Genomic DNA, 15,075 nt, shown 5'->3' with positions numbered 1-15,075 from the left:
AAAGGGAAGGGGAAGGGTGAGGGATAAGTGAACAGTCAACTCAGTATCAAACTTGAGAAAGTAAAGTCACTTCTGTGCAGTTTTGAGTTTACAAATATGCTTATAAAGAGGAAAAGTGGTAAAATTATACTTAATGTTCAAATTTATTTAGTTGTAGTCTCAATACAATTTCTGTACTTGAAATGGCTTTGGGCCACTGGCTGATCTATCTCTGAGGTCCAGATTAGCTGGTCGTTTTCAAATGGCAATTTTATATTCCTTTGTTCAGATTCCAAGGGAGTTTAGGTTCAGCTCATGGTCTTTAGGAATGTTTAGAGATTATTGCCACCACTCCATAGCCAAGCTGACCAACTTTTGCTCACTTGTATCATTCTAGTCTTTCAAAACTATTTTCCCCATACACATGTGCAGTAATTCTAATAAAGGAGTTTTGCCTCCTCTGCAGTGTAGAGGTAATGGTAATGAAGACACCTGCATTGGAATCACAAACTATTCCTCAAAAAATACATCAGACTACTAGAAATGTCATTCAGGCAGCTGATTTGAATAGCAAACTTGGGGAGGGAAGATTAACTGTGAAACAAAAATATACAAAACATTCAAATGCAGAACAAAGGGTCTATGCTACTAAAAATGCCCATGACATTAAACACTCCACAAACCCCCCATCTCTCTGTTGTTTTAACCTAAAAATTCTATTGGCTAACTTATACAATAATTTTGATTAATAACCTGAGAAGTTAAAATTTTGAAAGTGGCAAAAGCAAACCGAGAGAGCATCCCTTACTTGTTGGTACCATGTTATCAAGTCACTTTTTCTGGGTAGCCCTGGTTATTAAATCTCCAAATTCTAAATTATACTATCTCTTCCTGTAGAAACCTGTATGTACATCAAATTCAGTATTTTGGTTGTATTTCACCAATAGCAACTCCAGTTTATCTTTGAAAATGCAGTCTTTATTTTTAGTTTTAAATAACAATAATCATGTAAGTGCAACTGACTTAGAATCCCTTGCTAGTGGGAGTAAAAACCTAAATAACAAGTTAACGGATTCAGCCTCAAAAGGATAATCACTGTGTCAGACTACCCGTTCCTGGAATTTAAAAAGTGATTTATGTTGTGTAGTCAAGTTTCACAGCATGCATATATATATATATACACACACACACACACATATATGCTTATGTATGTATGTATATTATACATACACATTTCTATTCAAATAGTAAGATTCCATATTCAGAAGTTTGTATCACAATATATGGAAAAGAATTAAGTAAGCAGTGCAAAGCAACTTACTTTCTCCTAAAAATGTAATGTCATTCCTATATTTTAAGAAAGCTATGTAAGTATTTTGCTTTTATGACACTAGGTAGGAATGCTGCACCACTGCCCAGCAGCTTTATTAAACAATTAAAACAAAATGTTAAGATTGACCATTACTCTTCTCCATATATTGGGCAAAAAACTAAGAGGGAAGAGGAAAATCAGTAACCTTTCAAAACTGATGATCTTTATCAGCAGAACTAGACTGAATTTCATTACATTTTAGAATGAACAGCTCTCAACAACAAATTATCAAGATGTTTAAAAGTAAAAGATTCACAAGTTGAAGTCTGAATAATGATACTGCAAAAACAAGTCAAGATTGCAGACAAAGCATCCAAAAATATCACTGTGGTTTTACCTTGGACACAACCATGGTCTGTTACAAAAGTAGATCATACATACAAAGGTATAAAGAACATTAAGTTTTTAGCTGAAGGCAGCAGTCTGTTTAAAGGGACATCCCCGGCAATCCAATGAGTAGTAGAATTTAAGTATATTAAGCTCATGACAATGCTGAAGAATGCTGATGTCTTATTCAGTAGAGTCTTCCCCGACTACGATTTCCTCGTGTGCCCCAACCTCGGCCACCTCTACTTCCCCTGAAGGCTCCTCTCTGCTCTACGAAAAAGCGAACAAGGGTTTAGGTCTTGCTTAGGATTTCATGGTACAGCAAACGCAGAAGAAATGTAGCTCATAACTCTGAATACAGCAGTAGGCCCTATAAGAACAGAACTAATATTCTGCTGTTCCATCTACAAATTTAGCCTGCCTATAAAACAAGAGCAACATATATACTGAAGTACATAAGGCAAGGTACCAACTACATTTGTGATAGTTGCTTAATTAAATGTATCCCAGTAACAAAGTCGTTTCAAGGTGATGTTATGATAACTACACTTTTTTTTGGAGGGTCTTGCTGTGTTGTTCAGGCTTGAGTGCAGTGGTGCGTTCACAGTTCAGTTCACCATAACACTGAACTGGACTAGTGATCTTTCTGCCTCAGACTCCCCAGTAGCTAGGTCTACAGATGCACACTACGTTTTTTTTTTTTTTTTTTTTTCTTTCTTTCTTTTTGTAGCGACAGGGTCTCATTATGTTGCCAGGTGGATCTCAAACTGCGGGCTTCAAGGGATCGTCCTGCCTCAATGCTGGGACTACAGGTGTGAGCCACTATGCCCTGCCTGTACACTTTTTAAAAAACTTAATTCTTCAAATTCACAAATAATAATTCTACATATTCATGGGGTAGCATATTTTGGTACAAAGAATGTATAGTTATCAGCTCAGGGTAACAAGCATATCCATCATCTCAAACACCTATAATTTCTTTGTGTTGGGAACATTCATTATCCTATTTGAAAGTATATATAGTCATGCTATAGTGGTATAGAACACTAAGACTTATTCCTATGTTATTTTGCATTCTCCCTCAAATCTCTCCCTATCCCTTCCTTCCCCCTATCTTCTCAGCCTATAGTATGTGCTATCCTACTTTTTACTTCTATAGGATTAACTTTTTAAAACTTCCAGAAGTGAGAACATACATTAATTTTCCATTGCTGGCTTATTTCACCTACTATAAAGTCCTCCAGTTCCTTCCATGTTGCTGCAAATGAAAGGACATTTTTTTTTTTTTTATGGCTGGATAGTATCCCATTGTGTATAATACCACATCTTGTTTATCCATTCATCTGCGGATGCATCTGTTGATTCTGGGTTGATTCCACATCTTGGCCAACGAATAGTGCTACAATGAACAGGGGGGTGCAAATGTCTGACTTTTACTTTTAATCATATTTACATGATTTACATATGATTAAATATGTAAATGAGAAATCTCTTCACTGAACTTCCAAACTTCCTCATTGTGGTTTTGATATGCATTACCCTGATGCTTAGTAATGTTTAGAATTTTTTCATACATTGGCCATTTGTATGTCTTCTTTTGAGAAATGTCTGTTCAGATCATTTGCCCATTTTTAATCTACATTTGTTTTGCTATTAAGATGTTTGAATATCTTCTATATTCTGAATATTAATCCTCTGTTGGATGAGGAGGTTACAAATATTTTCTCCCATTCTGTAAGTTGTCTTTTCACTGCTGATGGTTTCCTTTGCTGCACAGAAGCTTTTTAATTTGATATGATCCCACTGGTTTATGTTTTTGTTGCCTGTGCCTTTAGGTCTTAGTCTTAAAATCTTTTCCCAGACCAATGTCCTGAAGTGCTTCTCCTGTTTTCTCTTATGGTAGTTTTATTGTTTTAGGTCTTACATTTAGGTCTTTGATCCATTTTGAGTTGATTTTTGTACAGGGTGGGAGGTGGGGATCTAGTTTCATTCTTCTGCATATGGATACCCAGTTTTCTCAGCACGATTTATTGAAGAGACTATCCCTTTTTTTTGTCCTTCCAATGAGTGTTCTTGCTACTTTTGTAAAAAATCAGTTGGCTTTCTGGTTCTCTGTTCTGTTCCATTGGTCTGTATCTACTTTTATGCCAGTATCATGCCGTTTTGGTTACTACATCTTTGATTTATATTTTGAGATCTGGTAGTGTGATAAATCCAGCTCTGTTCTTTTTGCTCAGGATTGCTTTGGCTATTTGGGGTCTTGTGGGTCTATATAAATTTTCAGAATTTTTTTTGGTGGCAATTTCTCTGAAGAATGTCATTGTTATTTTGATAGAAGTTGTATTGAATCTGGAGATCACTTTGGGTAGCATGGTCATTTAAAATATATTGATTCCTCTAGTTGATGAGTATGGAGTGTCTTTCAATTTGTTTGTATCCCCTTCAATTTCTCTCATCAGTGTTTTATAGTTTTCCTTGTATAGAAACCTCTTCCAGGCCGAGCGCAGTGGCTCACACCTGTAATCCCAGCACTTTGGGAGGCCAAGGCGGGTGGATCATGAGATCAGGAGATCGAGACTATTCTGGCTAACACGGTGAAACCCTGTCTCTACTAAAAATACAAAAAATTAGCCGGGCGTGGTGGCGGGCACCTGTAATCCCAGCTACTCAGGAGGCTGAAGCAGGCGAATGGCCTGAACCTGGGAGGCGGAGCTTGCAGTGCGCCGAGATGGCACCACTGCACGCCAGCCTGGGTGACAGAGTGAGACTCTGTCTCAAAAAAAAAAAAAGAAGAAACCTTTTCCATTCTTGGTTAATTTATTCCTAGTTTTTTTTCATAGCTATTATAAATGGGATTACCTTGATTTCTTTTTCGGCTAGTTCATTGTTCATGCATAGAAACGCTACTGATTTTTGTATACTAATTTTGTATCTTCTAACTTTTCAAAATTTATCAGTTTTATGAGTTTTTTGGTAGAATCTTTTAGTTTTTTTTTTTTTTTTAATATATATATAACATCATGTTGTCTGCAAAGAGAAACAATTTGACTTCTTTCCAGTTTGGATGGCCTTTATTTCTTTCTCTTGTCTATCTGCTCTGGCTATGACTTCGGGAACAACTTCTTAGTTCTTTATTTTATTGTCTATCATTACTAAAGGTAACTTATATAACTATGAAAAATAAATTATCAATTTCGAAAATCAGGTTAGACTAAAAAATGTCCCTCTGAATGCAATAAATATGCAATTTTTGTTTTGATCACAGTATTTCATGCAACTGGACTCACACAAATGTAGATCTAAATGCTGACTTTTTTTCACTGCTTTACCAGCTACATAAGCTTCTCAAAGTACTGCCAAAAAGGTGCTATGTGTGTATGTGCATCTGAGTGTGTTTCAGCTACTGATATAAACTAAGCATATCTTTTGCTGAAAAATCAAGTCACTTGTGTTATACAGTAGAACAAGTCTCTCTGATCCATTGGTCAGTCACTTTTAGAGCCACAAAGGTGTCGTCCCCATGAAGAAAACTGATTGAAGTTATCAGCAAGGCTGGACTTTTAATCATATGTAAATGAGATCAAATCTTTTCATTAACTTCTAAACTTCCTCATTATAGCAATCTTGTTAGCAGCAATAGAGAGAGCTTGGTTTTGCTATTTTTGATCCACAATCTTGGAGGCTTGAAAAATACCTTTTCAGTCAATATTGCAATAAATTATTTTGCCATTATGTCTTATTAGGGCAATGTCTTGATGTCTTTTTTTACCCCCCTTTCTGCAGAAAGAAAAGTAATTCAATTCTAAGACAGGAAACTCACTGGACCTTTCCCCGATTTGGCTAATATTTATCTGCATAATAGAATGGGTCTGATTCAAAGTCACCTTCTTATGCCATGACACATTTTTACAAGTTGATTAGTATGCAAACCATTTGAAAATGAAATCATTATGTTTATTATTCTAGTGAACACATTCAGAAAATCAGAAGTGGTTTCTCCAAGGGCAAGAAGCTCCCAGAGACAGACGCAGTAACTATGGGGGCATTAAAGTAGTGCAGTAGCCTTTTGTGGGCCATGACTTCTACATTTTTGACTGTTCAGACTTAGAGCCACCTGTGCAGATGCCTGCACATTTCACCCTACCATACTCATTATTCACACCAACACACTTAACACTGTCATAGATACCATTATTAGCTTTAAGCTAAAAGACTACTACAATCCACTCTTTCAATTTTAGTATGAATTTGGATTACACTCTATTCAGCTGTACCTAATCAGGAAATTAAATACACTGTATGAAGGTACTATTTGACGTAGTTATCTTTTCTATATTGGCTAATGCTTTTTTACCTCCAATTGATACAGCCATTTCTATAGTACAGAGATTCACCAAATTTTCTTCTTTTTGAAGAGCTTCATCCTAAAAATACTTCTGCATTTTCATGATCTTTTCAATGGTTTCAAGCTTACATTTTTTTTTAACTCACTGCTCAGTTTAATTTAACTCAGTTTAAATTAAACTTTAAGGATTATTTTTATATTCCAAAAAGTAAAGAACACAAGTCACAAAATGTAGAACATTTAGTACTTTTAGGTTACGGGGGAACTTTGTGCACTGGAAGGAAAACTAAACATGGGTATATGTTTATGAATGCACCGGGAAGTTGAACTAATTTGTGAGAACCAATACCATGTTTGTAAAGCAAAAAACAGAGATACTGGTTAGTAAAGCAATAAACTTGGATACTGAGAACTACTTTCATTTCAATAGGTGAAATAAAGTCAAGCAAATGCTTCAAATTTTGTTGTGAGAATACCGATGACCTGATCACATTAAATTCTCAAATGTAAAATAATTGCAGAAATTCATTGTTCTTTCCAATAAGAAGAGTCAGATTTTAGTTTGCTTTTGCATGTTTACTTTGCTTTGCCCTTCTGTTATTTTGAAGACTGGGAATAACTGAAGTAGTGACTCCTGGATTTTTGTCTTGAGTAAAACTTTGCTTATGTTTTTCACATTGACAGTTTTTTTTGTTTCTTTTTAAAAAACACTGTATACAATCTAAAGTGTCAGATTTTTCACATTCTTTTTCCACAAGCATTATATCACCTGATTCTCACTATTGAGCAGGCAATGAGTTTCACACAATAGAATCCTCATGTAAAATCAAATGGACTTGCCCAATAAAAAGGAGTACAATTCTTGTATTGCCACAGCTCTTGATTACTCTCATTAAAGCCACATTCTCCCAGTATGTGAGATAACTGTTGATTTTAAGAACGGTACTGTTAGACACATTAAATCATACAAGTGACAGAGAACAATGTGATTCAACCAAGTAACAGAGAATCCTTTCCCCTTACAAAATACTTTCACAAATATTGTTATTAGAAGGCTGTAAAAGCTGTTACCTCATTTTCAGATAAGAGGCAAGGAGATGCACATTTACATACTGTTATGTAAGTAAAAGAGTTCAGTGATCATCCTTAAAGATGTCTCAGAGTCTGGAGGGGAGGGGTTCATATTTCAGTCTAAAATTGGCTTTCTATTATCTGTTTACTCAAACATTAGAAGAATTCAACTGTTACAGAAGTAATTTACTGTTACAATTATCTCACCTTGGAAACAAAATTACAGGTATGGTTCAGAATCTACTTTTTTTTTTTTTAATTTTACGAGACAGGGTCTTGCTTGGTCACGCAGGCTGGAGTGCAGTGGCACCATCATAGCTTACAGCAGCTTTGGCTCCTGGGCTTCAGCGATCCTCCTGCCTCTTGCCTCCTGAGTAGCTGGGACTACAAGTGCGTGCCACCATACCCAACTAATTTTTAAATTTTTTGTAGAAATGGGGTCTTGCTTTGTTTCCCCAGGCTGGCCTCAAACTCTTGGGCTCAAGTGATCCTCCCACCTCAGCCTCCCCAAAGCGTTGGGTTTACAGTTGTGAGCTACCACACCTTGTCTTCTTAAGCAAGGTAAGGAACTGACCTGATATTTCTCTCCATTCTTTTAAAAAAAAGATCCATGAGGAAATAAACTAATGAGAGATAAACTTTACTTTTGATTCAATAGCCATGGGAGAGGATGGACTGGTATGAAGCTCTCCTGGCTCTAATGGCTAAAGGGGAATAGGAAGCACTTATAGGAGGATTGCATTCTGGGTAGAGGGAGAGACTGCAATAGAACACATCTTCCTTGCTAGATGATGCCTGAACATCTGACTCCACTTCTGTGACTTCTTTTCAACTAGCTACAGGAGATGGGAGTATAGGCAGCAAGCTGACAACGTCCAAGAAAGAGCATTCATACTATTATCTCTCAGAAGCTATACCCATCCCTGAGGGAGAATGCACAGAATGCCTTGCCTTGAAGCTGCAACTGGGAAAGCATGGAAAGAATGGTTCGGTCAACTTCTTTTGTTTCTGTTGGTTCCTCTGAATACAAGAGGCATATTTTTCTTTAAGTGCTTACTGTTTAATGTTGCATGCTCAATACAGTGAGCCCACAAGGGTGAATGAGAGAGGAATGGGATAAATCGTTTCCTCAACAGCCCTAGTTCTCCAAGCTAATTCAGAAAAGTCATCGGATAGAACCATGACACTGTAAATAATTACTAATTAAAATAAAGTACAACACAATTTCTGCCTAATCTCCCATATTGCTTGTACCCAAACGGAAACGCTCACCATAATTAAAGTTGCCCAAATTGCTGCTATATTTCCCACTGGGAGGGTTATAAATCTGCCTGGCATCTCTTTTTGGTCCTGCTGAAGATTTCTTGGGTGGTGAACCTGAAGTTGTATCTTCACTGGCTCTCTTTTGCCTGTAACAATAGGAAGAACAGCAATTAAAAAACATTCTATTATGCCAAAATCTATCAATACATTTATAATTTAGCATATCAGTTATGAAAGACATCCTAAAGAGGATAATCTCATCAGAAAAAAGGAATTAATATTTGATGTCATCAAATTAACCATAGTTTGGTTATGCAGACAATGTCAGAAGGCATTTACAAGGCTTTAAAATAATCTGAAATATGTAGCTTCATAGACTTACATGCAAGTGACTCACTTTACAAAACGTGTCAGAAAAAAATCGTTTTGTTACAGGAATACAAGTAAGGCCGAAAGTTCCAGGGTTGCCTCCCACCAGTTTATTTTACAAATATTGAAAGCAGATTTTTATATGAATCATTTAACACTGCACCCTTTTGAACAGTAAATGTAACTACTGAATTAAGTTTTGATAATACTCAAATCTCTTTTAACTATATTTCTTACCCAATCTCAACCTTTTGTACAGGTTTCCAGGATAGTGTTACTGTGCTCTTATAAGAAGGAGGAATGTGGAAGAGATCCTGGAGAGAAAAAAATCAGACAAGAATTCTAATGTATTTGTTGGTGGCAGGGAGTGGTGGTGAGGGTAGGAAACCAAGACAGATCTTAAAGATTAAATTTAGGAGACAGAGCTTACTGCAACAGAAAATTAAACAGGAACAATTTTGTTTACAAATCACGTCTATTACCTCATTAACATAACTTTGTGCACATAACAAACTGTAGTGTAGCTAATTTTTTTCTAAATGTCAGTATACATTTCAGGATAAAATATATCAATATTTATCCAGTTTAATAAACAAAGTCAGCAAATAAATTTTGTTTTGGTTTGTTTTTGCACAGATGCAGTCACCATGGTGCTTTAAGGAAAATACAATGGTGCAATCTGCATGTGCTTTTGCAAATTTTTAAGTCGTTCAAAATTAGAAAAAAATCTAAAGCTTTACTGCCAGCACCATAGGTAAAGTAAAAACAAACAAAAAACCACTAAAGCTCTGGCTAATCATGTTTCCCCCTGCCCTGGGAAATATCTGTGAATTATTAATAAGGCAAAAAAAACCCTGTAAGATTTAAATACCGAATGACCAATGTGCTAGGAATGCAAATGTTTGCTGAATGTGTTAAAATAACCTGGAATTCAAATAATCTAACCTCATAATATCCTCACAACTGAATAAACCGCTAAACACATTTATTCTTAGCAATACTTCTTACCAGCTTTACCTTGATTTTTGTACATAGGTAAAATTAAATAAAAGTAAACTTTTCTCCCAGTTAAAATGAGTATACTAATAAAAAAATCATCCCTGGTATATAAACTTAAGTCCAGTGTACTATATAAATGTAGGGAATTGGCCAATGCAACATGCTTTGAATAAAAAATGCTTGAGATTTCTAACTGGAGTGATTTTGCATATTATAATGTTAACTGAAAAAGGGACCACATGAAGAGGAAAGGGCAAATCTTCACTTATAAACATGTTAAATCTCAGATGACGACAGGAAAATGGTGTATAGTTTAGGGATTCATTAAAATAAAAATGAAGTTATGAAATTAGATGAGTCTGCCGGGTAGGTAAAGATTGCAAAAAATGTTAAGGATGGATTAAAACATACCTATGTTCTCCCTAAAACAAAAAATTTATGATGTCACATACTTCTACCCTACTTAAAAACATTTCAAGATTTTCAGGTAAGGCACCTGTGATATTATGTGATATATACAGTTTGCCCACTGTGTCCATGGTTCCTGCATCTGTGGATTCAAGCAACTGTGGATGGAAAATACTCATAAAAAAATTGCATAAAATTATAAAAAAGCAAAACTTGAATTTACTATGCTGAATCTTTGAGAATGAAGTGATGTGTAGGTACTGTATTAGGTATGTAAAAATAAAATTTAAGGTTCTCCCAAATGTATTACACCAAGGGGAGAAGTTAACTCTTGGAAACTGACTCATAACATGGCTGTTTTCTTCTCTGATGCATGACCGTTGCCTTCCTGACCTCTGTGTTGAGACTGCATGAACCAGAGTCTACTCTTTACTTAAACCTAGACTAAATGAGGGAGATAGAGACCACTGTGACTATTACCTCTTTACAATAAAATGTTAATCCCTTTAGAGTGTAATCAATAGTAGCCAATCATATATCTATCTGTTAGCCTTTGTATGGAAAATGTCATTCTTTTTAGCACCTCAGTTTATGCCTGTATCAGTTTTTGCCCATATAAACAATCCTCATTTTTCTCCATGCCAGGAGCACTGACCAGCATTCTTTGATGTAATTCTGCTCGCAGATGGCCAATCTCATACTTTGTACCTGAATAAACTCTTTTAATTGGACCCTGGGACTTTTAATTATTTTAGGTTGCTAAGTATGATAAGTAATCTAGAGATGCTTTAAAGTATAGGGGACGCTTTGTGTAGGTTATATGCAAATACTATGCCATTTAATAAGGGTTAATCTGAGGGTTTTGGTATCCAGGGGGGCCTGCAACCAATCCCCCTTGGATACAGAAGGACTGTATTGACTGCATTTTGGTTTCTGTCCATGATTCCTAGCTTATAGCTCCAATAATTCTTGAAATTTCCTAAGTGACTAGAGCAATATGATTATCTTTTGCTAAAACATTTGGCCCTTTGTTACTGTTTCCTGAAAAGCTCCAGAGCAATAAAGGTGAAAGACAATCTTTTATTTTTAACAAGCATCTTTCTTTTTTTTTGAGACGGAGTCTCGCTCTGCCGCCCAGGCTGGAGTGCAGTGGCCGGATCTCAGCTCACTGCAAGCTCCGCCTCCCGGGTTCACGCCATTCTCCTGCCTCAGCCTCCTGAGTAGCTGGGACTACAGGCGCCCGCCACCGCGCCCGGCTAGTTTTTTGTATTTTTTAGTAGAGACGGGGTTTCACCGTGTTAGCTAGGATGGTCTTGATCTCCTGACCTCGTGATCCGCCCGTCTCGGCCTCCCAAAGTGCTGGGATTACAGGCTTGAGCCACCACGCCCGGCCACAAGCATCTTTCAATCATACCTGAGTTTATATTAATAAGGTGATTTTTGAAAAGTCCCTAGATAACCACAGGATGGGGGAGGTGACTGCCTGGGGAACCTACCACATACTTTCAGGGTTGGAACTCAGTCCAGCTCCACCTCCAGGGAGGAGAGAGGGGCTGATTTAACACCAATAAAGGTCTATCTATCACTGATGGCCAATGATTTAATCAATCATGCCTATGTAATGGAGCTTCCATAAAAACAGAGAAGGACTGTGTGTGTGTGTGTATGAGAGTGAAGGGGGTTGGGTGTTCCAGGACGGAATATGAACAAGAACACATCCACGTGCTGGGAGAGCAGTACGCCCCAACTCCATGGGGATGGAAACTCCTGCACTCAGGACCCTTCAAGACCTCTCCCTATGTATCTCTTCATCTGGCTGTTCATATGTATCCTTTATAATAAACCAGTAAACGTTAAGTAAGTGTTCCCCTGAGTTCTGTAAGCTGCTCTAGCAGCTTAAGTTTGGTTAAATTGTGGGAACCCCCATTTATAGCCAGCCAATCAGAAGCATGGGTAAAACAACTTGTAGCTTGCAACTGTCATCAGAAGTGGTCTTGTGGGACTGGGCCCTCAACATGTGGAATCTGATGCTACCTCTAGGTAGATAGTGTCAGGACTGAATTGGAGGACACACAGCTAGTATCCACTGCAGAACTATTTACTTACTTGATGTATGGGGAATAACCTCCACCCATCTGGTGTTAGAAGTGCATTGTGAGTACAGCAGGAGAAACTGACTTTATTCCTATATTCACAGAGCACTCTACACACAGGTTGCGGACCCTATTCATCTCTCTTCCCCATACCTTCCTTTAGATAACTTACAGATTCCTGAAAAGAACATTTTCTCATCTGCATGCAGGTAATAAGCATTTGCTAAGTTTAAAATGTTCTTAACACATTGTATCTTCAACATAGACTTTTATCAGCGGTTCAAATACAGTCAAATCTCACATTTTTATATATGAATTTACTATGCAAAATAATTACTTATATTTAAGATTTGTAATAAATGGCAGCTACTGGAAACATTTCCTTAGGATATTAGTATAATATTCTTACCTCTTCTGTGTTTAATGCCTTTTCACTTTTCTACTTGGCACTATGATACTCCTTCCTCAACATCTAATCAGAGCTGCTTTTTCTCAAATGCTTCCCTCTCTCTCCTGACACAAACTGCAGTTGACCCTTGCACAACTTGAATTTGAACTACATGGTCTCATTTATACGCAGATTCTTTCCAATAAAAGTTACACCTAGTGTGCCTGCCTCTCCTTCTACCTCTTTTGCCTGGTACCCTGAGACAAGACCAACCCCTCCTCTTTCTCCACCTACTAAATGTGAAGATAACAAGGATGAAGACCTTTGTGATAATACACTTCCACTTATTTTCTCTTCTTTATAATAAAACTTTTTTTTTCTGCAGCTTTATTGTAATACAGTATATACTACATATACAAAATGTGTTAATTAACTGTTTATGTTATTGGTAAGGCTTCTTGTCCACAGAAAGCTATTAGTGTTTTTAAATGATTTTTTATAAAGCCAGTCAAATTTAGCAGTGGGGTGGGGGTTGTATACCAATTTTGGTGATGATAATGTTAGTAAGTTCTGATAACCCACTACCATTGTACCAGCCAGTGGTTAAGTTTTGGGGGAGTCAAAAGGTATGCATGGGGTCGGTATCCCTCAGCCCTTCATTATTCAAGGGTCAACTATAATTATTCCATATCATTTTTACATTAGCTTTAAGGCATACTAGTCCCAATTTTTGTTACTAGCAGGTTACGTGCTGTAGGTGTTACAAATACTGTTTCTTTTTCCCATCTGGCACAATACAATTAAGCTGTAATTGTATTGTATGATATAAGTGATGGCTACCTTATGATTTTTTCTGGTTCTCTCAGGTTATTATTTTATTTAGGCTAGCAGATACTTGGGAAGGGTAAAGAGAATCGAAAAGTAATTATGGCTTAATGGAAAGGTATACCCTAGCCTACAGTACAGAAAGCTCTCAATTTATTACGTAGTCAGGTTTATAAAAAAACAAACACAGGGAAACATTTCATTGTGCTACACACCACATGTCCATTCTTAAGAGTAAGCAAAACAGGGATTTACTGGCCACTCAAAAGAACCCAATAGCATTAAGACCACTAGAACTTAAGTCACTGAAATTTCTTAGACTGTATCTATCTGTTTCAATGCTTTGAGATAGAAGTTTGCAAGCCTCCCTTTGTTGGAAGTATCTTATATAAAACTTTAAAATAAATAAATGTATGATTTTGTGGTAACTGCGGAAATGTCACTTGGTATTACAGACTTACCTTGATTAAAACATTGATATTGTTTGTTATTTTCAATGCAACGACTTTAATCTTGTTCTGCAAAGGGAAAGGAAAATTAAGACAAACTGCCAATAATTTCTATGAGGCGTAATCCATTCTGACACAGAACTAGAGTAATTACACTTCTCTATCAGAATCACTTGTACGGTCTTTACCTAATTCCTTGGTTTAAATCTATAGATAATGTGTATTCCTATTGCTTGACTCTAAACAAATCTAGATGTGGCAAAGGAAGTAAATAATCTGTGTTCCCTTGACAGGTTAGAATGTACCTAAAAAATGAGTAAGGTCACATACAAATAGAAGTTGTTTTAAAATAAATCAGGTTAAGTTATAGGAGCACAATGAAAATCTAAAAATATTTCATTAGGACTGGGATGAAGACTGTTAAATTACGTGAGATAAGGGAAAATGAGAAACTCCCAACACAAGTCTATATAGTTTGGTATGGAGCTAGCAGTTTATGAAATGTGAGCCAGTATTCTTACCTCTTCTGTTTTTAAGGCCTCACCCGTTTTACCCTGGAGAGCTAAGCGAAGTTGTCTGATATAAACTTGCAGGCCCCGTGCAAAGTACTGCAGCCTAAATGAAAACGTATTTGTTAATTAGCAATTCATCACTTCAATTTTGTTTTTAAACTCAATCTTATACTATAGCAAAATGATCCTAAGCGCAGAAATGGCTACATGACCAATAAATTAAAGAAGAAAATTTTAAGTTGCTTCTGATCAAGAGCTTCATCAAGTATCAAACTTCCGCCTTACCACATGGTAGTAACAGGTAACACAATGGCTCAAGCATTTCAAAATTTAAGATGTGAATTTGTTAATGGAACAATTCAATAAGCGGTGTCTTTGTGAAAACTACTTATATTGACTTCTCCAGGGCTGCTTCTCCAGTAACACTAACATATTATTAATAACCGTAGCTACAGTTTACTAATACCTACTACTTGCCAGGCACTGTGCTAAAAGCTGTACATTCACTGTCTTATTAAATTCCCACAACTCTATGAGGTAGGTACTATTATCATTTAACAACTGAGAAAAATTTGGGGAGAATAAGAGATGTTAGGGTACCTGCTCAAGATCATAAAACAAGTAGGAAGAGCTAGAGTCCTTTATTCCCCCATGGATTTGTTAAGTCATTTCTGT

General features: G+C 36.6%; 1 protein-coding gene across 4 annotated transcripts in view; it reads right to left on the bottom strand.

Annotated features, from left to right (window-relative positions):
- Positions 1-935: 935 nt before the first annotated feature.
- Positions 936-15,075, bottom strand: part of API5 (apoptosis inhibitor 5) — a 34,495-nt gene continuing 20,355 nt past the window's right edge. For 3 of the 4 annotated variants that reach the window (XM_012001337.1, XM_012001339.1, XM_012001338.1), the window contains 3 exons: positions 8,964-9,040; positions 8,367-8,503; positions 936-1,943 (listed from right to left, as the gene is read on the bottom strand). In XM_012001337.1, coding sequence (XP_011856727.1) covers positions 1,921-1,943; positions 8,367-8,503; positions 8,964-9,040 — 237 coding nt within the window. In that variant the 3' untranslated portion in view covers positions 936-1,920. Of the gene's footprint in view, positions 1,949-8,366; positions 8,504-8,963; positions 9,041-15,075 lie in introns of all 4 variants that reach the window. The other variant, XM_012001336.1, reaches the window with a different exon arrangement.

This window comes from Mandrillus leucophaeus, unplaced genomic scaffold, assembly GCF_000951045.1.
Source record: "Mandrillus leucophaeus isolate KB7577 unplaced genomic scaffold, Mleu.le_1.0 Scaffold66, whole genome shotgun sequence".
NCBI lineage: Eukaryota > Metazoa > Chordata > Mammalia > Primates > Cercopithecidae > Mandrillus > Mandrillus leucophaeus.
Note: the sequence above shows the minus strand (reverse complement) of the source record. Positions and strands in the feature narration are given on the sequence as shown.